This window comes from Bufo bufo, chromosome 11 (assembly GCF_905171765.1).
Source record: "Bufo bufo chromosome 11, aBufBuf1.1, whole genome shotgun sequence".
Classification (NCBI taxonomy): Eukaryota; Metazoa; Chordata; class Amphibia; order Anura; family Bufonidae; genus Bufo; species Bufo bufo.
The window spans coordinates 22,106,202-22,131,829 of NC_053399.1; the positions used below are offsets into that span (position 1 = coordinate 22,106,202).

At 48.1% G+C, this 25,628-nt stretch overlaps 1 protein-coding gene across 1 annotated transcript; it reads right to left on the reverse strand.

Moving 5' to 3' along the window:
- Window positions 1–161: 161 nt before the first annotated feature.
- KLHL28 (kelch like family member 28) lies at window positions 162–24,971 on the reverse strand. Its single transcript, XM_040411642.1, has 5 exons — window positions 24,859–24,971; window positions 9,414–10,312; window positions 2,798–3,241; window positions 1,491–1,699; window positions 162–358 (listed from the first exon to the last, which is right to left on the reverse strand). The coding sequence occupies exons 2-5, from the start codon at window positions 10,310–10,312 to the stop codon at window positions 195–197; spliced, it is 1,716 nt and encodes a 571-aa protein (XP_040267576.1). The 5' UTR covers window positions 24,859–24,971; the 3' UTR covers window positions 162–194.
- Between the last annotated feature and the right edge of the window lie 657 nt (window positions 24,972–25,628).

Sequence of the window (25,628 nt, forward strand, 5' to 3'; positions counted from 1 at the left end):
TGCAATAGTCGGTAGGTACTTCGGAGCGTAAGGGAAGATCACTGGCTAGAAAACAGTGAAGATGTGGCGCACGCATTCGCCAGGCTGACAGTCTTCCCTGGATCTCCACGTCTTCGTAGATCGTTTTCCTGGAATCGAGTCCTCGGACATCCGCTCATGCAGGAGTATATTGGTACACAATGTGCTTATGTTCATCAAAGGGCCGTTAGACCAAAGTTACATCGTGAATAGGCCATGCCGGCCGAGTCCAGCCACGTGTCCGAAATTGGGTCATATTTCTGTACAGTATTGAGATAGGAGGACCCTGAGTGACCCCCAACCACATAGAGGTAGTTGTCAATCACTGCCGCTCCAACTCCTGGACAAGAAGAAAAAAATTAAAATAAAATTTACTTTCTTTCATCATCGTCTATCCAAGAATGGCAAGACTTAAAAGGGAATTCTTATCTCAAGAAATGATGGCATCATTTCTGATAGATGCCACCTGTAGTTCCTGTGGCCATGGACCCCAGGGTTCAGGTACCGTTTTCAAGACATCTACCTGCTGTGCATAGAAACATTCTAATTTAATCTGGGCATGCTGGGAGTTGTAAATGCTCAACAGGTGGAGAGCCGCAGATTGAATGGAGATCACTGATCTAAAGACTGAAAATCTGTCCGATCGACACCAGGTGGACGGCTCATTACATCATATGGGTGGCAAATGGCACCGTCCTCGCGCTGCGCAGTCAAATATGTGCAAGTTTTACTGCAAATTGCTGCGGATTGCAATGTGGCTTATGGCTGCACGGGGTGAAACGCGTTAAAAGGTTCCTCCAATCTTGTGCCGTACAGTGCCATAAAAAGGTCCCTTAAAGGGGTTGTGCAAGGTCATGGCCGGACCTGTGCTTACTTACCTGCTTCATGGCGCAGGCTCCCTGCCCCTTCCCGGCCGGGGCTGCTCCTCTGCACTTCCTCGGTGTAAAAACCCGGTTTGACGCCACCTGCAGCCAATCTCTGGCCACGGTGGTGCCCTGCTCCCCCCTGCGCCACGGCACCATTTGTCAAGACGTAAAGAGATCAGGTTACCGCCGCAGCCAGCGATTGGCTGCAGGCAACGTCAAACCGGATGATGTTTACAGCGAGGGAGAGCAGAGGAGCAGCCCTGGCCTGGAAGGGAAAGAGTGGTGAGCCAGCACCAGGAAACATGTCTGGTCAAAGGGGTAAGGGGGTTGCCATAAACCCCTATAAGGACTGCCGTAGGAAAGGTGTGCTGGCAGTCACTAAGGGGTTAACACCGATCAATGGAGCACTTTTATTTTTACGGCTACGTGCAAGTTCTTTAAAAATCCTTTACTTCACTTTCCCCCTCTGTTACATCTACCCTCTCAGGGACGGGATTATCTCCTAGGTATTCGCAAGCACCTGAATAATTGAGAGGGACGACTGATAAAACATTCAGGCGATGCCGGGCAGAGACCTCAATTATTCATGGATATGATTTTTCTCACCTGTCCTGGGCTCTGTCATCGGCCGGCAGACCGTCCATTGATTCTGATGGGGGTCATACCTCTCGATGCTCGATAAGTGGGACACCCCATTGTGTCCTCCCACAACAAATATAAATCCCAGCATGACGCTCACTCCGAAATTAATCCGCTTATCGGCCATTGAAGCCACCATCTCCCAGGAGTCCTTAGCGGGGTCGTAGCGTTCCACACTAGGAAAAAAAGAACAAAGAGTTAGAGGGTTTGTCCCATTACAAAGACAGGAGGGACAAGAGTCTGATTGCCGGGGTCTGACCGCTGTGGCCCCTATAAATTACAAGAATGGGGGCCCTGAGTTCCTCAGTTTGTATGGAGCTGGATGGTCACACACGTGCACTGCTGCTCAGTTCAACTGCAGGAGATAGCAAGCACTTATCCCATAGACTTGAATGGAAAGGCAGTGCACACGCGTGTCCGTCGCTCGATTCAAAAGGGGGAAACATAGGGCCCCTAGCACTTGGACTCAAACCACACAATCCTGTCTCTGAGGTCTACAGGCAGTTCTTTCCTCTCCATTGCTTGGTTTTTGCATTGATATGCATGGTCAGTTGTGAGACATTAGGTAGACAGGGCTGTGCCTCCACACAATCCTGTCTCTGAGCTCTACAAGCAGTTCTTTCCTCCTCATGGCTTGGTTTTTGCTGTGATATGCATTGTCAGCTGTGAGACCTTATACAGACAGGGCTTGGGTCTCCACACAATCCTGTGTCCGAGCTCTACAGGCAGTTCTTTCTTCTCCATGGCTTCTTTTTTGCTGTGATATGCATTGTCAGCTGTGAGACCTTATATAGACAGGGCTGTGTCTTCCCAAATCCTGTCCAATCACCTGTATTTACCACAGGTGACTCCAATCAAGGTGTAGAACCTTTTCAGAGATGATCCAGAGAAACGGGAGGCCCCACAGCTACATTTCCAGTGTTTGAATACATTTGCAAACATTTCTAAAATTCAGTTTTCCTTATGGGGTATTGAGTGCAGACTGATGGGGGAATTTGATTATTTTTTTGGCACAAGGTGTCTGAGGCTTCCTGAATGCACTGTAAATCCAACCTAATCTGCAATATTGGCTCCTAATGCAAACGTGAAGCCTGATAAGACTTGCATTTGCACTAACCCTACAGACGCCATGCAGGTCTCTACTTACGGGTGAAGTTCCCCTAACAACCATGTATTCATAGGCAGATAATTGCATCCCTTGTCATTTATTATCAAGGGGATTGAAATGCTCTAATTACAGGACAAACAGGAGACAATACACAATGCATATCTACCTGTTCATGTGCGCGGGTCCATAGCCCCCGATAGCATAGATCATACCATCTAGGACGGCACCTGCAAAGCAGCTTCTAGTTTTAATCATGGGGGCGACGGGCTGCCATTCTTTCGCCTTCGGTATATATTTTTCCACAGACTGTAAACAGGACTGTCCGTCGTATCCACCTAAGGCATACAGTTCTCCGGCCAAGACCACCGCCCCCAGGGTGCTCCGGCACTCGTTCATCCTCTCCACCGAGGTCCATGTGTTGGTCACGGGGTCCCAGCACTCCACGGAGCTCTCGTGCTTCCTGTAATTGATGCCCTGTCTCATGTGAGTGGCAATGCCCCCGACAACATACACTTTCTGGTCCAGGGTGCACAGTCCAAATTCGTAACGGGGGGACCCAAGAGGAGCCAGGCCTATCCACGAATCGTCCTGGGGAAAATACATCTCCATGCTGGAAGAAACAAGAGAGGGTTAACAACATACGTATTAAAAAGGGGATGGAAAACATGGCTGGTTTCTTGCAGAAAAAAAAAATATATTGCCAGGCCTATCAACGGGTTGTGTGTGGTGAAGCGGCTTGGCTCTATGAACCTGAAATATGCATACTTAAAGGGAGTCTGTCACCAGGATCAACCCTATGCTGGCTTGTAGGGCTCATCCTGCTGATTAAAACTAGACCTTTCTTTTGTCTGATATCGGATATGATAAATAGCTGCAAGGGAATATGCATTTTTACTAATATGCAAATGAGCAATTCGAGCACTCAGAGGCACTTATATAGCGCTACTATATTCCGCAGCGCTTTACTGACATTAGCATCACGCTGTCCCCTCGGGGCTCACAATCTAAGGTCCCTATCAGTCTGTCTTTGGAGTGTGGGAGGAAACCCAAGCAAACACGGGGAGAACATACAAACTCCATGTAAGTCAATGGGGACGGATCCGTTTTCACTGACACAATATGGTGCAGTTGAAAACGGATCCGTCCCCCATTGACTTTCCGTTCCTTCCTTTTCGACTTAGACTTTTTATTTTTTATAAAGAATAATGCAAACGGATCCGTTACATTATAGGTGCGGATCCGTCTGCGCAGATACCAGACTGATCCGCACCTAAGGCAGGTGTGAAAGTAACCTAATATTTATTAGCTTTAAAAAAAAAATATGCTAAGGACATTTTCTTATGGGATAAATGTGAAAGAAAAAAAAATTGATAATTCTCCCAAGATTTAAACCTGAGATCTCTACATAGAAAACAAATCACTTAACCACTAAGCTATAACATTACCACATAGAGATGGCTGTCTTTTCTATACTGATAGGCTGATGTCTGTATAATCATATATTAGACCTGTACAGCAGTAATATGTAGATCTCAGTGCAGTGAACCTATAGTGTATGAGATATTTCCATGCTCTCGGACACAGCTCTGCTGCCTAGCCCCGGTCAGTCAAAGGGAGGGGGCGTGTGCAGAGCACAGGGGGCGTGTGCAGAGCACAGGGGGCGTGTGCAGAGCAGTGCTCAGATCATTCAGCCCCGCCTCTGAGTGCTCCAAATTCTCATTTGCATGTGAATAAAAGCGCTGATATCTCTGTAGCTGTTAATCATACAGACAAAAGAAAGGTATCTTTTTAATCAGTATGATGAGCCCTACCAGACAGTACGTTTAGTTTAATAGGGTTGATCCTGGTGACAGAGCATCTGTTAGCAGTTTTGTACCTATGAAACTGGCTGACCTGTTACATGTGCGCTTGGCAGTTGAAGGCGTCTGTGTTGGTCCCCGTGTTCATATGTGCCCGCATTGCTGAGAAAAATTATGTTTTATTATATGCAAATGAGTCTTTAGGAGCAACAGGGGCGTTGCTGTTACACCTAGAGGCTCTGCTCTCTCTGCAACTGCCGCGCCCTCTGCACTTTGATTGACAGGGCCAGGCAGTGTAAACTTGATCATGCCTGCCTGGTCCAGTCAAAGTGGAGAGGGCGTGGCAGTTGTAATGGTAACTCCCCCATTGCACTTATAGACTCATTTGCATATATAAAAAAAAAAAAATTGCTCAGCAATGCAGGCACATACGAACATGGGACCCCTTTAAGGGAATAGTCACGTCGCAAATCTGCTGCCAAAAACTCTGACCGTCCCTTTCATCTGAAGGTTTGCAAAAATCCATGTTCAGCAGACACAACCTCGTTTAGAGATTTTCACTAGCAGAAGTTCCTACGAGGAATCTGACGTGTGAATACAGAGGAGAACTACAGATCCACGTAGAGCGCAACTCCAGCACAGCAGCCTCAGAGTAAAGGTGGCCACACACATTCAGTATAGGGTTGTTGCGGGTATCGAAATTTCGATACCCAATCTATACTTTTGTCCCGGTATCGATACGATACCGGGATTTCCATTTTTTCGATACTGGTCTGCGCTGCTGCGCAGTCTAGTATCTCTGAACATGAGCGCGCTGCTGTCAGCGCGCTCATGTTCCCTCAGCAGCACAGGGGAGAAGGAAGCAGTGTCTCCCTCCCCCTGTGCTGCTGCCGCCGCCAATGAACGGAGAGAGGGGCAGGCACATTGCGCCACCAATGATACGACTTTTCCTACACAGAGCGGCGCCCAGAGATGTCCCAGCACTTACTATTATTCCTGGGCGCCGCTCCGTTCGCCCGCTGTGCCCCATCACTGTCTCCTCTCCTGCTCCATATGCCAATTACTATCGGAGCAATGGGGAGGAGACATCAGCTTCTCTAGTGGGCGTTCCTTCTCCCTGGCTGTAGTGCTGTCCAATCGCAGCGAGAAGGAACGCCCACTAGAGAAGCTGATGTCTCCTCCCCATTGCTCCGATAGTAATTGGCATATGGAGCAGGAGAGGAGACAGTAATGGGGCACAGCGGGCGAACGGAGCGGCGCCGCTCTGTGTAGCCTAATACTAAAAGTCTGGACCCAGCAAAAGTAGTCTTTAACACATAATACAGGAGGCAGGTGCCGGCAGCAGAATCACATAGCCGGCACCCTGCCTCTGACAGGGAGCCGCGATCAGCGGCAGTTAACCCCTCAGGTGCAGCACCCGAGGGGTTAACTGCCGCTGATCTGCCAGTGCCCGCCTCCTGTATTAAGGGGTAATTATCATTGGTGGCGCAGTGCGCCCCCCGCCCCCATTAAAATCATTGGTGGCACAGTGCGCCAGCCCCTCTCAACCCCCCCCCCCCAGTATTAAAATCATTGGTGGCAGTGGCCACAGGGTCCTCTCCCCTCCCCCTCATTGGTGGCAGTGGCAGCTTCTGATCGGAGCCCCAGCAGTGTAATCCTGGGGCTCGATCGCTTACCATGGCAGCCAGGACGCTACTGACCCTGGCTGCCATGGTAACATCCCTGATGCTGTGTGCACAGAGCAGCAGTGACAGTGTGAAGTCCTATTCACCCTGATAGAGCTCTATAAGGATGAATAGGACAAGGGATGAAAAAAATCCCAGGTTCTGGCCCCTAAGGGGGGAAATAGTTATTAAATAGAAAGTGTAGAAAAGAAAGAAAAAAAAAAAAAAAAGGAGAAAAAAACCCCACCAAAATATTTAGTATGAATCACCCCCTTTCCCAGTTTCACATATAAAATGTATAAATAAATTAACATATTACATATCGCCACGTCAGAAAAGTCCAAACATATTAAAAAAAATCTATGCGGTGAACGCCGGAACAGGAAAAAAATAAATAAAAAATGCGTGGCTTTTTTTGGTTTATTTTTTCGCATGGTATAGAATGGTATCGAGTATCACAATACTTTTTCATGGTATCGAAACAGAATAAAAAATGTGGTATCGCAACAACTCTAATTCAGTAGTTGGCGGCTGAAAGATCATTTGGCCGACAGCTACCTCTCCGGACTCCCCCCATACACATGCATTGTTAGTTTGCTTGAATGTCTATGTGTCTATGTGTATTTAAAGAGGACCTGTCACCGCTCCTGACATGCCTGTTTTAATAGCTTCTTGCATTCCTCATGTAATAATAATTCTGGAGCATCTATTCTTATGGCTCTGTGTTGTGCCAGTCCTTTATTATTCCTGCTAGAAGTTATGAATGAATTGCTAGCAGCCTGCAGTAAGGGTACAGAGGGGCGGTAACCAGTTGGGGGGGGGGGGGTGTACCTGCACAGACTGAAAATGGCAGCACTCATTGAATAGAGGGAGTCTGTGCAGGCACCCCCCCCCCCCATCCCACCCCCCCGACTGGTTACCACCCCTCTGTACCCTCACTGCAGACTGCCTCCAATTCATTCATAACTTCTAGCAGGAATAATAGAGGAATGACACAACATAGAGCCATAAGAATAGATGCTCCAGAATGGTTATTACATGGGGGATGCATGAAGCTATTAAAACAGGCATGTCAGGAGCGGTCCTCTTTAAAGGGGGTTATCCAAGACTTAAAAAAAAGCTTTAGAGAGTGTCCGACCTGCAGTGGGGTTCATACTTACTGGTCCCCTCCGGTGGGTTTTGGCTCCATTGCTCCCCAGCCATATATGCAGCTCCGCCATGCTTTGGCATCAACATTCTGATGACTGGTGCCACATGACCGCTGCAGCCAATCACTGGCCGCAGAGGTGACCTGTCAACCGTGTGGCCCATCACTGGGTCACCGCTGTGTCCAGTGATTAGTTGCAGCAATCATGTGGCGCCTGTCAACAGAGTGTTGATGCCAGATCATGGAGCTGCAGAGACGACGGGAAAAATATGGAGCTGGAACCAGGCGGGGACCGGGTAAGTATGAACCCCACCGCGGGTCGGCCACTCTCTGAGGTCTTTTTAAGTCTTGTAAGTATGATGAGACCCTGCAGATTCCCAGGACAAATGAATCACAGATCTGGATAAAGCACCAGATACACTATTGCACTGCTCACAGCTTTCCGTAAACTGGATTAATTGATAATACACATGCAGCTTCCGAGATTAAAGGGGTATTCCTATCATAGGATATGTCAATCCCTTTATGATTGATGGGGGTCAGACCACTGGGACCCCCAATGATCCTGAAAATAGATGGGGCCGCCGTGTTGATTCACCTTCAGTTTCCTGCGCAGCAGGTGGCCGGGGCATCACTGTACTGGGAAACACAGTAAAGGGGCCAAAGTGCTTAATCAGTGCCGGGGCCCCTTCATTCTCTGGATTGGTCGGGTTCCCAGGTATTGAAACCCCCCTAATCCTAGTGATACATCATCACTTTACAAGATGAGGACTCCAAGAAGGATCAAAGGAAATAGGGTGCTTCTTTAGGGACAGTGGCTACTCCTTCTGGGCCTCCATAGGGCTGACACTGCAGAGTGTGTGTAGGGCAATTTTCCTTTAAAGGGCATCTGTCAGCAGTTTTGTACCTATGACACTGGCTGACCCGTTACATGTGCACTTGGCAGCTGAAGGCATCTGTGTTGGTCCCATGTTCATATGTGCCCACATTGCTGAGAAATATGAGGTTTTATTATATGCAAATGAGCCGCTAGGAGCAACGGGGGCGTTACCATTTCAGCTCTCTCTGCAACTGCAGTGGCCCCTGCACTTTGACTAACAGGGCCAATCGGTGTGATGTTTTCACAACTTGGCCCCGTTAATCAAAGTGCAGAGGGTGCAGCAGTTGCAGAGAGAGCAGAGCCTCTAGGTGTAACGGCAACGCCCCCGTTGCTCCTAGAGGCTCATTTCATATATTAAATTTTTCTCAGCAATGAAGGCACATATGAACATGGGACCAACACGGATGCCTTCAGCTGCCAAGTGCACATGTAACAGGTTAGCCAGTGTCACAGGTACAAAACTGCTGACAGATGCCCTTTAAAGGGATTCTCCATCTTTACAACAATTTTTTCAATGAAAAACTAAACCACTTTTCAAACTATAAATCTATCATCATTTTCTGTACACAGCTCCTATACAGACCTTATGTGATTCCATGGTAACAGACAACAACCCACCCCACGTAGTCAGAATCGCTTCAATCTGTCTCCTGCTTTTCATGAATATGCTTTTTATTAGATTAGCACAGGGATGCTCAACCTGCGGCCCCTCCAGCTGTTGTAAAACTACAACTCCCACCATGCCCTGCTGTAGACTGATAGCTGGAGTCTGTCTGGGCATGCTGGGAGTTGTAGTTTTGCAACAGCTGGAGGGCCGCAGGTTGGGCATCCCTGGATTAGCACAAAAAAAAAAAGGAGAAATGGAAGGGAGTAGGCTTACAGGATCAGACTACACAGAGTTTCTATGTAGTCTGTCACCATAGAGACACACAGGTCTCTAGACTCAAAACGACTGGAGATTTTTAATGAAGATTATTCGCAAAGCGGTTTCATTCTTCACTGTGGATATACAGAACAAGTGGACCTTCCCTTTAGGGCTCATAGCCATATTTTCAATCCGCGTTTTTGGCGGATCAGATGCGGACCCATTCATCTCAATGGCGCTGCAAAATATGTGGACAGCACACTGCGAGCGTCCCCGCAAAAATATAGAACATGTCCTATTCATGTCCGTTTTGCAGACAAGGATAGGACATTTCTGCCGGAGTAAAAAAAAAATAAAAATGGCGGACCGCAAAATACTGACGGCCGTGCGCATGAGCCTTCTCACGGTGGCGTAAACATGAACCTACCTTTCCAGGCAATTAAACAGTCCAGCTTTCCCTCCCACCGCGCAAAGCACTTTGGGAGCACAGCGCGGCTGCGTCTTTAGCACCGTCTGGTGGGAGAGTCTATGTTCAGGCATAAAATGGTATTTCAGAGCTTCGTTCAGCAAGTGTTTGCACGTGTGGTCATCGCGTATAAGGTGATTTGCTTCGTAGAGGCGGGTGAGAAATTTGACGCTCAGCAGCGGCAGCCGGACGCAGTGCAACAACTGAGAGAGGAACTTCTGGCGCTCCTGCACGTCGTACTTGATCCAGGCCTCCAGGGCGTAAAACACACTTTCCTCATTCACCACATTCAAACAGTCATTGGAGACGATCTCGTGCAGCTCGGCGTTTGTCAGCTCGAAAAACTCCTCCGTCTGACACACGTCCTCAAAGTTCTGGCAAATGAACTTGTTGGCAGCTAGGTAGAGTTCATGGCAGCCGTAGGTCTCGGCGAAGCGGGAGATCCCGATGCAGTTGCCCACGTCCAGCTGGCTCTCCAAGAACGCGCAGCATTCCTTCAGCACCAGCTTGATCTGCAGGAGGTTGGCGGCTGGAAGAAGGGACTCCACCGTTTCCTGGGAGATGAAGACGGTCCCGGTGTAGGCGTACTCTATGATGGCCTGGAGGGCGGCCTCGTCGAGGCACTGAAACTCCACCTGCGAATTCTCTTTCTCCGAAAGGTTTCCTGTGAACATGGCTTTGAAGTACGGGCTGATGCTGGCGAGCACCACTTTGTGGGCGTGGATCTTGACATCACCCACCTGGAGGACGATATCGCAGAGCTCGTGGTGCTGGCGGAGGAGGTTCAGGCCCTGCAGAAGCTGTTCTGAGTGCAAGTGGGTGATGTTGGCAAGCATGTAGGACTGGGAGGACGGGTCCATCTGAAACACACAAGCGAGTGGGTGACATTGTCATGGAGGAGGCAAGGTTAAACGGTCAAACTGGCTGACCTGTTACATGTGCGCTTGGCAGCTGAAGGCATCTGTGTTGGTCCCATGTTCCTATGTGCCCGCATTGCTGATAAAAATTTTGTTTTAATATATGCAAATGAGCCTCTAGGAGCAACGGGGGCGTTACCGTTACACCTAGAGGCTCAGCTCTCTCTGCAACTGTTGTGCCCTCTGCACTTTGAAAGGGCCAGACAGTGAGAACATGATCACACCCGGTCCTGTCAAAGTGGAGAAGGCGCAGCAGATGTAGAGAGAGCAGAGCTCCTAGGTGTAAAGGCAACGCCCCCGTTGCTCCTAGAGGCTCATTTGCATATATTAAAACATCATTTTTCTCAGTAATGCGGGCACATAGGAACATGGGGCCAACACAGATGCCTTCAGCTGCCAAGTGCACATGTAACAGGTCAGCCGGTGTCACAGGTACAAAAATGCTGACAGATGCCCTTTAAAGGGGCTCTCCAGAATTAGAAAAACATGACCGATTTCTTTCAAAAACAGTGCCCACAGAGACCATAGCACAGTGCCAGTCACAGCAGAGGAGCTCAGCTGCAATGCCAGATGCAACCTATGGACAGGTGTGGCACTGTTCCTGGAAGAAAGATTTTCTAAGGCCTCATGCACACGACAGTATTTTTTCACGGTCCGCAAAACGGGGTTCCGTTGTTCCGTGATCCGTTTCCGTTTTTGTTTCCGTGTGTCTTCCTTGATTTTAGGAGGATCACCAGACATGAAGGAAAGTGAAAAAAAAATCTAAGTCAAGTTTGCCATGCAAATGATAGGGAAAAAAAACGGACGCGCGGACGCGGGTGACAATCTTGTGTGCCTCCATGTTTTTTTCACGGACCCATTGACTTGAATGGGTCCGCGAACCGTTGTTCGTGAAAAAAATAGGACAGGTCATATTTTTTGGACGGACTGGAAACACGGATCACGGACGCGGATGACAAACGGTGCATTATCCGAGTTTTCAACGGACCCATTGAAAGTCAAAGGGTCCGCAGAAAATCACGGAAAACGGAACAACGGACACGGAACACAACAACGGTCGTGTGCATGAGGCCTGACCCTGTAGTCCTGGAAGTAGAAATTCACTGAAAGAGCATTTCGATTTCAGCAACAATATACGTTGTGCATCGATAGTTACAGTTTAAGATCTCTGCTTGCTGTCATTCAATAGGAACCTTCATTGTTTCATTGTCCCGGATATGGGACGGACACACAGGTTCTCTGACAACCATGCTGTAAGGGTATAGACACACAGTGCATGTTATGCGCGGATTTCCGCAGCGTTATATAGGACCATCTAAGTAGATGAGATTTTCCAGTCTTGTGCACAATGCAGCCAATAGCAGGCAGCGAAGGGGACAAGCCTCCCTAGCGTCAACCGCGATGCTAGGGAGGTTCGTCCCCGCCGCGGCTTGCTATTGGCTGGCCTGCCCCCGTCCACGCCATGCCCCCTTTTTTTAGACCTGGCGTGAGCGGGGAAAAGTTGCGAACTCAACCGCAAATCCCCTTTGTGGCCGAATCGGTGACATATATTTATTAGATGTATGTCTAACAATAAATGATCGTTTTGCTTTTTTGTTCCGTGCGGAAATTGACCTGCCATGCGGATTTTAAAATCTGAAGCGTGTCAACTGTTGCAATGCAATGCAGGGGTTAACTCTGCGGCCGAACAACATTTAACCCGCACCAAAAACTGGCGCAGTTTTTTTATGCGGATTATGCGGATACACATAGCAATTCCTACGGAAATCTGTGCGCCTTTTCTCTCTGTGAACCCTGTGCAGGTCGCCTAAAGGTGGCCATACACCTCCAGTAGCTGGCGGACGACCACTCACTCAGCTGACAGCTATTCTTACTGAGCCCCAGCTAATGACCATGGCGTTTTACCGCAAAACTGTGCAGCCATAGGCTGCTGCGCGAGGGCGTGGTTTAGCCACATTGACAGGCCGGACCCTTAGACTTGTAAAAATCAGAAGACCCCTTTAATGAGTTCATAGGGCTTTGCCTAGTAATCTTCCAGCTTTATACACAATGCATACAGATATATACCACGTAGACCAACCTCTTATGTCCCTTTCATACGAGCGAGTTTTCCGCACGGGTGCAATGCGTGACGTGAACGCACTGAATCCTGACCCATTCATTTCGAAGTGTCTGTGTACATGAGCGTTGTTTTTCAAGCATCACTTCTGCGTTGCGTGAAAAATGCCGCCTGTTCTATATTCTGCGTTTTTCACGCAGCCCTGGACCCATAGAAGTGAACAGGGCTGCATGAAAAACACATTGTATCCGCAAGCACTTGCGTTTTTCTTTTCCGGCATTGAGTTCCGTCCTAGGGGCTCTATACCGGAAAAGAACTGATCAGTTTTATCCTAATGCATTCTGAATGGAGAGCGATCTGATCAGGATGCATCAGGATGTCTTCAGTTCAGTCTTTTTGACTGATCAGGACGGAGATAATACCGCAGCATGCTACGGTTTTATCTCCGGACAAAAAAAACTGAACACTTGCCTGAATGCATTTTTTTCCATAGGAATGTATTCAAAACACCGGAATGCCGGATCCTTCCGCATCAAAACGCATTGCACTCGCGCGGAAAAAACTGAACGCAAATCGCAGACAAAACTGACTGAACTTGCTTGAGTTTCACCGAACGCACCCTAAACGCATCCGGAGCCAATCCGCCACGCTCGTGTGAAAGAGGCCTTAAAGGGGATGTCTGGGTGGGCAAAACAGGAATTGCTTCTTTTTTTTCCCGCCCCCCCTTTCAGAAACAGCGACACCCTGGTCCATCGGCTGTGTCTGGTACTGCAGCTCATCCTCATTCCACTGAACACCGCAATACCGGCTATGTCCAAGAGTGGCGCCATTTCGGATACTTAGGACCAGATTTACGAATGTGTCTGAAAAGTGGCGCAAACTGGCACATCTAGGGTTTCTACAACTTTACCGACTTGCTCAAAAATGGGGCATCTTAAGGTGTGACCTGAGACGTGCCATGGAAGCCAACCAATAGTTGGTATGGAGTAAAGGCATCCCCCCTCCCCCATATACATCAGTGTATGGTCAGCGCAACCCGCATTTAGGCCTCATGCACACGACCGTAGCGGATCGCATGCAGACTATGGGTCTGCAAAAAATCTGTGTGGCCGCTCAGTAAAATATAGAACTTAGTAAATCTGCCCGTTGTTTCCAACCTAATAGACAACCCCAGTGATGACAGGCAGCGTCCCCAGCCTTATGGACACCCCTCCCCATTACATTATAACGGCATCGATTTTCAACCACATTCGCTTCCCGTCAGCCCCGCTCTCCCCGTTTCAGAAGTCTTGCGGATTTCCTCTTTTTGCACACACGACATGACTTCAGATGTAGCAGAGCCCATTTACATTTGATCTTCGAGCATCCTAATAATAACAACAACAACACATTTGTAAAGCGCTTTTCTCCCGTAGGACTCAAAGCGCATAACAGACTAAAGGGCTCTTTCACATGAACGTGCCGTGTTTTGCGGATCCGCAATCTGCATGAGGCCTAAAGCTGGGACTACACTGGGGTGATTTTAGCGGTCACACCCATTGCATACCAAGGATTGCGGTGCAGCTCTGCATCCATAGAAATTAATAGGATCACTGCGCTACTCGCAACTTACCAAAACCCTAGAATCGCAATAACGATAAAAAAATATATAAAAAAATATAAAAATCGGACACATCCAGTTCTACAGCCACAGTGCTACACAGCGATTCTTGGTCATGAGACTGGTATCACGGCATGTTTCACGTATTTCATGTCTATGGTGTTGCGCTGCAACTGCGAAAAAAATCCAGACATACTAGATTTTGTCGCACATGACATTCACTCCATTGACTTCAATGTAAGTTACGTGAGACTTGCGACTAGCCGGCGACATGCTTGCATTTTCACAGCCAAGTCACAGTTCTAAAATAGTCACGTGACGGGAGGTTGCAGACAAGTCACGCATATTTTTGGGCCGCGCAACTTTTCTGCGACACAAGTCTCAGTGTAGCCCTAAAGGGAGGAGATGGAAGCGCTTACGTAGTGCGCTCTCCTCCTGGCTGCCGGGGATGAACTCATCGCCCCCCCCCTTTAAATACACCACTGTTCGGTCCCATTAACCCTAGCCCAGGGGAATTTCAAACCCTGAGGGTTTCTGCCATTGACCTGCTTGCGGCTTAGCCTTATTAAATGGAGCAAAACCGCACGGTCGCTGCTTTAAACCGCCAGCCCGCAAACTGCATTTTTGTCAATGAGACACCACGCGGCCAGCGGCAGAATTCCAGCAGTCAAGCCGCGCCCATCTGCAAAACAACTGTCCGCGGGTGTGGTAAACTGGTGCGGCCACTGGTTGCCCCTGGAGAGCGCGACCTCACCGTGAGGCTGTAGACCTTACATTTTTCAGTAAACTACCCCATTTGCGGGTAGACTAAAAAAAAAAAAATTTATTAATTAGACTTAACAGTAATTCCTTTTCCTTGAATCCACCATGACGGCCACAATGAGAGATGACCCTTGACCTCTGTAGGGGCAGGAATATACAGAGACTGGACCAGGTAGCAGCTTTGCAAATTTGGTCCAATGAAACACCAGCTCTTTCTGCCCAAGAAGAGGTCGTAGCCCTGGTAGAATGGGCTTTTATACCCCTTGGACAGGGTATGTTCTGAAGGGAGTAGCTGCACTCAATGGTGGTTCTGATCCATCAAGCCATCGATGTCCTGGAAAGCTTCCTTCCTTTGTTTCTTCCTCCAAACTGGATTAAAAAGGTTGTCGTATTTCCTGAAATTCTTAGAGGCTTCTAAATACCGTAAGACGGTGTTCCTTACGTCCAAGAGCTGTATCTTCCCTTTGACCTCGTCCTCTGGGGAGCCGGTGACTGATGGTAACACAATCTCCTGGTCACGGTGAAAATCGGATACCACCTTTGGGAGGAATCCTGGATCTAGCTTTAACACTAATCGGTCCTCAAATATTCTAAGATATGTCTCTCTACAGGAAAGGGCCTGAATTTCACATAACCGTCTGGCCGAAGTGATGGCTATCAAGAAGGCAGTTTTTAAGGACAGGTGTTTGATATAGATTTCGGATAAGGGGAAAAAGGAGGGTCTAGTTAACCCTTCTAATACTGTGTTAAGATCCCAGGAATCCTAGACCTCAAGGTCGGTCTTAGTCTAGAGGCAGCTCTAATTAATCTCCTTATCACTCTGTGTTCTGCAAGACTTGTATCGTAAAAGGTGCTCAAAGCCGATATTTGGACCTTAAGGGTGCTAGGCCTCGGGCCCAGTTCTAACCCATTTTGCAATAAATCTAGTATTCTATTAATGGGAGGAGAAGAGGTGTCCGGATGTTCTTCTCCTAGCCAGCTGTAGAATCTCTTCCAGACTAAGATAAATGGCTGATGTGACCTCTTTTTCTACTTGCTTTAAGAGTAAGAATAACTCGGTCTGAAAGACCTTGTCTTCTGAGTGATTCACTCTCAGGATCCAGACAGACAGATAGTAGATCTGAGGATTTGGATGACTTATTGGCCCCTGAGAAAGGATGTCTTCCCGTAGGGGTATTCTCCAAGGTTCTTCCAATGCCAACTGTCTCAGGACTGAGAACCAGCTTCTCTTCGGCCAGTGAGGGGCTACTAAAATTACTGTTGCTGTTTCCTTCTGTATTATGAGAGGAATCAGCGGAAATGCATAGACCAGGCCCCAGTTCCATCTTATTGACAGGGCATCCACGGCCTGTCTCTTGGATTTAGCGAACATAATTGACAAACTTGAGCATTTTCTCTGGAGGCAAACAGGTCTATTTCTGGTACTCCCCACTTGAAGACGATTTCCCGAACTATTTCTCGGTTTAATATCCATTCTCCTGGATATAATGTCCTTCGGCTTAAGAAGTCCACCTCTAGGTTTTCTGACCCCTTTAGGAGGACCACCGTTAAGGAGAGAACGTTCTCTTCTGCCCAGGAAAAAATGCTTCTTGCTACTTCCCGCCAGCGGGTTGGATCTTGTGCGGCCCTGGTGTTTGAGGTATGCCACCATTGTGATATTGTCCGAAAGGACTTTTTAGATGTTTGTTTTTGAATAGGTCCTGAGCGTTTGTGAGAGTCATAAGGACTGCATATAGTTCTCTGTAATTTGAAGATCTTTCCTTCATGCTGTCTGACCAGTCTCCCTGGAAAAACTGGCTGCCTACCTTTGCACCCCAACCTGAAACGCTGGAGTCGGTTACGATCTGAACCTATGGGATCCTGGGCCATTCTATAACCTGAAGCTGATTTTTTCCTTATCTCCACCAGTCTAGGTCTATTCTGACTGCAAGGGGAACCTGTATTATCCTATCTAGGGATGACTGTTTTCTGTTCCATTTTTTTTAAGATCCATGCCTGCAAGACTCTTGTGTGGGTCTGACTCCATGGAACTGAACACACATGTGGGTGTTCTGAAAGCGACCTATCGTGTCTCTGAGTGCCTTTACTTTGTCCTGGGATAGAAAGATTCTGTATCCCAGAGAACCTAACTCTACGCCTGGGAACCTTATTGTTGTAGATAGGGTGAGTGTGGATTTTTTTAGATTTATTACCCATCCCAGACTTGAAAGGGTACTTATAAGATCTTCTGTGGCCCAGGAGGTTTTTTCTCTTGAGCTGCCAATTATTAGGAAGCCGACCAGATATGGAATGATATTGTTTCTTTTCCTGCGTAGGAGAGCGATCATCTCCACCACTAACTTGGTGAATGTTCTTGGGGCCAATGAGATACCGAATGCGAGAGCTACATACTGAAAGTGGTGAAGGAAACCCCTGGGGTCTTTTATTGCAAACCTTAAATACTTCTGGGAGGCCTGATGAATCAGTATGTGATAGTAGGAGTCCTTTAGATCTACTGACGTCATAGGCACCTTTTGGAATCAGCGAAAATGTAGAGGCAGTCGACTCCATTTTGAACCTCTTGTACACAATAGATCGGTTTAAAGGTTTTAGATTTATTATTGTGCGGTAGGTGTTGTCTGGGTTTTTGACTAAAAAGAGACTTGAGTAAAACCCCTTTCCCTTTTCGGAGTCTGGTACATCTAAAATTACCCCTGATCTTATTAAGTCTTGAATCCAGATCTTTGCTTGTATTCCCATGTTGTGGGTTGTTGTAACTATGAATCTTTCTGGAGAAGTTGAAGAAAATTCTATTCTGGATCCCTGGACTATGAAGTTTAGAGTCCATGGATTTGACGTAACCAGATTCCACTGGTTTAGAAAATTCTTCAACCTGCCTCCCACACGGGCGTCATTGTTTCTTGCCTTGCTTGTTCTGGGGATTAAGGATGAATCTTCTACCTCTTCCGCCCTTTGGATAACTCCAACGGCCTTGTCTTACCCTTCCCTCTGTAGGATTTAGATTGTGAAGGGAACTGTCGAAAAGGTCTCTTTTTAGTTTCTTTCTCTTCCGGGAACCCTTTTTTTTTGTCGGCCGCTTCCTCCAGTATCTTATCTAACACTGGACCAAAAACGAACTTGCCCGGGAAGGCGACAGAACACAGCTTGGCCTTGGAAGCCTTGTGCCCTGACCAGGCTTTTATCCAGAAGGCTCTCCAGGCCGCATTAGAAAGGGCTGCATCTTGAACGGCAAAGCGTACCGACTCAGCAGGAGCATCCGCCAAGAAGGCTGTTGCGGATTTTAATAGCGGTATAGAATTTACGATATCTTCTCTGGGGGTTTTGTTCTTTAAATGATCATCTAATTATAATAACCAGAAATACATTGCTCTGGCAACAGATGTGACTGTAATGATGGTTTTGACACCAAACATCGCCGCTTTCCTTAAAAGGGAGTCTGCTTTGCGTTCCATCGGGTCACTTAAATGTGAAGAATCTTCAAATGGTAAGGCCGTCTATTTTTACTACCTTTGCCACTTGAATATCGATTTTGGGGATGTCATAAAAATTTTACATTCACCTGGATCAAATCATAATCTGTTTCTGGAATCCTTAGATGATACCCCGAGCATTTTCTCAGGTTCTATCCACTCGTCCAGGATCATATCCCTGATATTCTCATTAATGGGGGAATACCTTGGTTCTTTTAGTATGTAATCCCCCAATCATCTCATCCTGTACCGTACGAGGCTTAGGGGTATCCTCTATACCCATGGTTGATCTTACTGCTTTAAGTAACTCTTCCATTTCGCCCGAGGAAATTTTTTTTAAATTTTTTATCATCCTCTACAATTTCTCCTTCTGAGAGAAGGTCTTCCTCAACCCTCCGTCTAGAGGTAGATGTATCCTCATCAATGTCCTCTGGATCCGAGGAGGATTGAATGGATAGTCTAGGTTTCTTAGTAGGCGAGATAGATGGACTAGTGGCTGTCAGGGAGGCTAGGGAAGACTTAGGCCCCTTTCACACGAGCAAGTTTTCCGCGCGGGTGCAGTGCGTGACGTGAACACATAGCACCCGCACTGAATCCTGACCCATTCATTTCAATGGGTCTGTGCACATGAGCGTTGTTTTTCACACATCAGTTCTGCGTTGCGTGAAATTCGCAGCATGTTCTATATTCTGTGTTTTTCACGCAGCCCTGGCCCCATAGAAGTGAATGGGGCTTCAGTGAAAAACGCATTGCATCCGCAAGCAAGTGCGGGTGCGATGCGTTTTTCACTGATGGTTGCTAAGAGATGTTGTTTGTAAACCTTCAGTTTTTTATCACGCGCGTGAAAAACGCATCAAAACACATGGCACCCGCGCGGAAAAAACTGAACGCAATCGCAGACAAAACTGACTGAACTTGCTTGCAAAATGGTGCGAGTTTCACTGTACGCACTCTGAACGCATCCGGACCTAATCCGCATCGTTCATGTGAAAGAGGCCTAAATCTCCTCTTGGATAAAAGACTTCATTTCAGAGAGGATAGATGGTTGCTCCTCCTTTAAGACGTCAGAAATGCAGACTTTGCACAGTTTCTTTATAGTTATCAGGCAGTCTCTTGGTGCGAGTGGCGCACTTTAGAGATCTTGATTTCATTTTTATGTCCCTTGTTCAACATCAGATTTTGGAAGAACAATTAAAATTATAAGGGAGAAATATACTCCCCATAGGGAAACTGCTATGCCCAGAGCCACATGAGCGCCACTTTCTTAAGTTGTTCCTGGCGTCATACAGGAGCGCCTTCCTGATGCGACGTGGTGCCGCCTCCCCCCACCTGCCGGCCCATAAAATCAAAGAGACGCCACGCTACACAGCACGTGTCCCACGTGGGTCCGGCATCAGCGGTCTGCATCCTACATCTGTGGAAGGAAGACCGCTATGGAAGAAAGGAGCGCAGGCTCCAGCATGAGCCGGACCGAGCGTCCACGTTGCCCCCGCTGACCAGCCTTAGCCACGCCGCGGGAAGGCAACGGGGGATGATGCAAGTACATTTCTGCTAATCTTCACCTCCCCACAGGGAGGACTCTCTCTGCATGCTAACCCCGAAGGGGCAGGAAAAACACTGAGAGGGAGGAGGGGTGGGGGCAATTTAAACGCTCTCTGTATATTCCTGCCCCTACAGAGGTCAAAGGTCATCTCTCATTGTGGCCGTCATGGTGGATTCAAGGAAAAGGAATCACCCGTTGAAAACAGGATTCAACACTCCTGCCAGTGGAGTTTTGGCACAAAAAAAAAAGTTCTGTGTGAACAAGGATCTAAGACAGACACATGGGGCAGAGTTATGACAGTGACTAAAAAGAACCTGTCTGTATTGCTTACAGCAGGCATGCTCAACCTGCGGCCCTCCAGCTGTTGCAAAACTACAACTCCCAGCATGCCCAAACAGCTTACAGCTATCAGCCTACAGCAGGGCATGGTGGGAGTTGTAGTTTTACAACAGCTGGGAGGGCTGCAGGTTGAGCATCCCTGGCTTACAGCAACCAATCACAGCTCGGCTTCCATGTGGTATCCTGAGCTTGAAAAGTGAAAGCTGTGCTGCAATTGGTTGCTATGGGCGGATTTCTAATAATGCCTAAACAAGCCCCTATTTGTATTGCTCATAGCAACCAATCACAGCGCAGTTTTCATGTGGTATCCTGCGCTTCAAAAGTGAAAGCTACGTTGCGATTGGTTGCTATGGGCGGATTTCTGATAGGTAAACAAAAAAAAAATTAAAAAAAATGGCTGGCTCACAGTAATTTGCATATAACGTCACTAATTCATGTATATAATACAACACACTAAAAAACAATACCGTACATAAATAAAATTAAAAAAAACTGAATTCATACACCCTATTATGTGATCACGGTCCCTTTAAATGCGGGGCTCTCGCATATGTAATGTTCATATAAAAAAAAAAAGCATATGTATAAGAAATTTAAAAACACGTTTTCCTTGTCTTGTAATTGGCGTGCGGTTAGTAGTGTCAGTTGATATTTGGCGATTGTATCAGTGTCAGTGTTAGGCCCCTTTCACACGGGCGTTGTGGATTGGGGCCGGATGCGTTCAGGGAAAATGGTGCGATTTTGACACTAAAACAAGTCAGTTTTTACTGCGAGTGCGTTCCATGTTTGTGTTTTTTCTGTGCGCATTGTAATGCGCGTGCAAAACATTGTAATGCGTTTTGCACGCGCGTGAGAAAAATCGGCATGTTTGGTACCCAAACCCGAACTTCTTCAAAGAAGTTCGGGCTTGGGATCGGTGTTCTGTAGATTAGGGCTGTAGAATACAGAATGCATAGTACAATAGGGCTGGAGGGGTTAAAAAATAAAATAAAATATAACTCACCTTAATCCAATTGATCGCGCAGCCCGGCTTCTCTTGTCTTCTTTTTTGCTGTGCACAGGAATAGGACCTTTGATGACGTCACTGCACTCATCACATGGTCCATCACATGATCTTTTAACACAGTGATGGATCGTGTGATGGACCATGTGATGAGCGCAGTGACGTCATCAAAGGTCCTATTCCTCAAAGAAGACGACAGAAGAGATGCCGGCTGCGCAAGCAAGTGGATTAAGGTGAGTTAAATTTATTTTTATTTTTTTAACCCCTCCAGCCCTATTGTACTAAGCATTCTGTATTAAGAATGCTATTATTTTCCCTTATAACCATGTTATAAGGGAAAATAATAATGATCGGGTCCCCACCCCGATCGTCTCCTAGCAACCGTGCGTGAAAATCGCACCGCATCCGCACTTGCTTGCGATTTTCACGCAACCCCATTCACTTCTATGGGGCCTGCGTTGCGTGAAAAATGCAGAATATAGAACATGCTGCGATTTTCACGCAACGCACAAGTGATGCGTGAAAATCACCGCTCGTGTGCCCAGCCCCATAGAAATGAATGGGTCCGGATTCAGCGCGGGTGCAATGCGTTCACGTCACGCATTGCGCCCGCGGCGGAAAACTCGCTCGTGTGGAAGGGGCCTTAGGGCTCACGTATGTATTTTCCGCACAGGGCCGGCAGGAGGAGAGCAGCGCTGCCCTGTCAGGACGTGGCCAGAGGTGGGAGAGCGGAGCCTCTCGGAGCAGGGGCAGCGTCCTCCCGACTCCTAGAGGCTAATTAGCATATTATAAACGTTTGTTTTTCTCAATAACGACAACAGGCAGTGAGATGGCGCTAATATAGTTATGTTCAGCTGACATTAGCACATCGCTAATCTCCGCCAGCTTAATACCCATTTTTCAGGTGACAGAAACCCTCTAACACGATTGATAATGCTCTTTGCCTCTCTCTGATCTTTTTAATACAAAATCAAGGTGACAACTTTATCTCACTGTGATTTTGTAGTAAAAAGGTCACAGAGAGGAATGGAGCATTATCAATCATGTTACTGCTCCGTGTCTCTGCTGTCCGGAACAGGGCTTGGCTCTCTTTCACGCTGCGGATGACGCGCACAGCATCCGCTCGTGTGAAAGAGCCCTTAGGATGTTTTCTAAGTTTGTTACCAATTAACAGAACCTTGCAATTCAGTTTAGGCTACTTTCACATTAGTGTTTTTTGCGGATCCGTCATAGATCTGCAAAAACGCTTCTTTTACAATAATTCAACCGCCTGCATCCGTCATGAACGGATCCGGTTGTATTAGGTCTTCTATAGCCACGACGGATCCATCTTGAACACCATTGAAAGTCAATGGAGGACGGATCCGTTTTCTATTGTGCCAGATTGTGTCAGAGAAAACGGATCCGTCCCCATTGACTTACATTGTGTGTCAGGACGGATCCGTTTGGCTGTGTTCAGTGTTTTGGTGTCCGCCTCCAGAGCGGAATGGAGACGGATCGGAGGCAAACTGATGCGTTCTGAGCGGATCCTTTTCCATTCAGAATGCATTAGGGCAAAACTGATCCGTTTTGGACCGCTTGTGAGAGCCCTGAACGGATCTCGCAAACGGAAACCACAACGCCCGTGTGAAAGTAGCCTAACACTGACACTGATACAATCGCCAAATATCAACTGACACTACTAACCGCACGCCAATTACAAGACAAGGAAAACGTGTTTTTAAATTTTTTATACATATTAATTTTTTAGATGAACATTAAATTTGCGAGAGCTCCGATTTAAAGGGACCGTGATCATATAATAGGGTGTATGAATTCTAGGGGTTTTTATTTATATTTGTGTATTGTTTTTTAGTGTGTTGTATTATATACATGAATTAGTAAAGTTATATGCAAATTAGGCTACTTTCACGCTTGCGGCAGAGTGATCCGGCAAGCAGTTCCGTCAACTGATGGCATTTGTAAGACTGATCAGTCAGAAAAACGCATTGAAATGACGGATCCGTCTTTCCGGTGTCATCCAGCAAAACGGATCCGGCGTTTATTTTTTTTCACCTTTTTTTCGGTCTGCGCATGCGCACATCGGAAGGACGGATCCGGCATTCTGGTATTTTGAATGCCAGATCCGGCACTAATACATTCCTATGGAAAAAAATCCGGCATTCAGGCAAGTGTTCCGTTTTTTTGGCCGGAGATAAAACCGTAGCATGCTGCGGTTTTATCTCCGTCCTGATCAGTCAAAACGACTGAACTGAAGAAGACATCCTGAACGGATTGCTCTCCATTCAGAATTAGAGATGAGCGAACTTCTGTTTTAAGTTCGGCGTCTAAAGTTCGGTTTCCGGTTAGCGGAGGATCCCGATATGGATTCCGAATTCCGTTGTGGTCCGTGGTAGCGGAATCAATAATGACCATTATTGATTCCGCTACCACGGACCACAACGGAATTCGGAATCCATATCGGGATCCTCCGCTAACCGGAAGCCGAACTTTAGACGCCGAACTTAAAACAGAAGTTCGCTCATCTCCAGTCAGAATGCATGGGGATAAAACTGATCAGTTCTTTTCCGGCATTGAGCCCTTTTGACGGAACTCAGTGCTGGAAAAGAAAAACGCAAGTGTGAAAGTACCTTTCTGTGAGCCAGCCAATTTTTTGAATTTTGTGCGTTTCCTTCTATCTCTGAGGGGTGGTCGGCGGGGCTGCAGTTCCCAGGGGTGGTCGGCGGGGCTGCAGTTCCCAGGGGTGGTCGGCGGGGCTGCAGTTCCCAGGGGTGGTCGGCGGGGCTGCAGTTCCCAGGGGTGGGCGGCGGGGCTGCAGTTCCCAGGGGTGGTCGGCGGGGCTGCAGTTCCCAGGGGTGGTCGGCGGGGCTGCAGTTCCCAGGGGTGGTCGGCGGGGCTGCAGTTCCCAGGGGTGGTCGGCGGGGCTGCAGTTCCCAGGGGTGGTCGGCGGGGCTGCAGTTCCCAGGGGTGGTCGGCGGGGCTGCAGTTCCCAGGGGTGGTCGGCGGGGCTGCAGTTCCCAGGGGTGGTCGGCGGGGCTGCAGTTCCCAGGGGTGGTCGGCGGGGCTGCAGTTCCCAGGGGTGGTCGGCGGGGCTGCAGTTCTCAGGGGTGGTCGGCGGGGCTGCAGTTCCCAGGGGTGGTCGGCGGGGCTGCAGTTCTCAGGGGTGGTCGGCGGGGCTGCAGTTCCCAGGGGTGGTCGGCGGGGCTGCAGTTCCCAGGGGTGGTCGGCGGGGCTGCAGTTCTCAGGGGTGGTCGGCGGGGCTGCAGTTCCCAGGGGTGGTCGGCGGGGCTGCAGTTCCCAGGGGTGGTCGGCGGGGCTGCAGTTCTCAGGGGTGGTCGGCGGGGCTGCAGTTGAGCATCCTCTATTCTAGTGTTAATTATTTTGGATCTCTGATACCGTAGGTCCTTCTTTAGTCCCTGTCTGCGTAGCCCACACCAACCAATCAGAACGCATTTTCCATGAGGATAGCACATGAAAGCTGAGCTGTGATTGGCTGCTCTGAGCAAAACAGACAGGGGCTTTTTTTTTTTTTTTAGGCCAGTGTCATCAAACTCCCCCACATGGGTATGGACCCCTCAACCACCAGCAGCTCCCAGTCAGAACCAGTCTCCTCCCTGGCAGCACTCCCATCATGTGACAGCTGTGCCCATAGTCGTCACTTTCCCTGGCGCGCTTCCCGACGACCACCATCATCCCCTGCATCTGTCACCTACCTGTGTCACCCGGAGGCAGCAGTACACACACAAGCTCTCCTCTCCTGTCACAACCCAAACACAGCGGAGAGAGAGCGCGTCACTTCCAGGTCAGGTCGGTCCCGCCCAAAAACAGCGCCGATCTGTAATGGAGGCCGCACTGTAGGGGGGGGACTACAACTCCCGGCGTCCAATACGCGGCGAGCTGCCACCACGTGATGAGGGCGGAGCCTCCGCTGCTGTTGCTATAGGTACGGCTGACGGACAGCTCTCGCTCATTCATTGACGACAGTGTGACACGTAGTAACCAGTCCAGTGCGGCTCTGCCGAGTGGTCACGTCCCAGGGGGTTTACAGTAGGCATGAGATTTAAAGGGCATCTCCATGCTGTGTTATTGGCATCCAGAAGTTTAACCCCTTACTGCCGCAGACAGTTCTGAACCTCATTATATGATTTTGTCTTTTTTTTTTCCTCCAGCTTCTTTTGAATTTCTGCGTCGACGTGTTGATTTTTTTATGACACCATTTTAGTTGATATAGAATGGATTGAAATATTTGTATTAAAGGATTTTGTACCAAAAATGACACTGATCGGTACTTTACCCTTCTGCCACTCCCCGATTCCGCCTGGGATCATGTGACCACCAGACTGGCGGGGGGGTCTCTTCTTCAGATCTTCTTTCTTCCTGTTCAGTTGCATAATGGAGACGCGGCGGAATACGGAGAAAGCGGATCGCATCCGGTCACGACATCAGAGGAAGCGCCTTGCAGCTAGTCGGGACGTCACGTGGC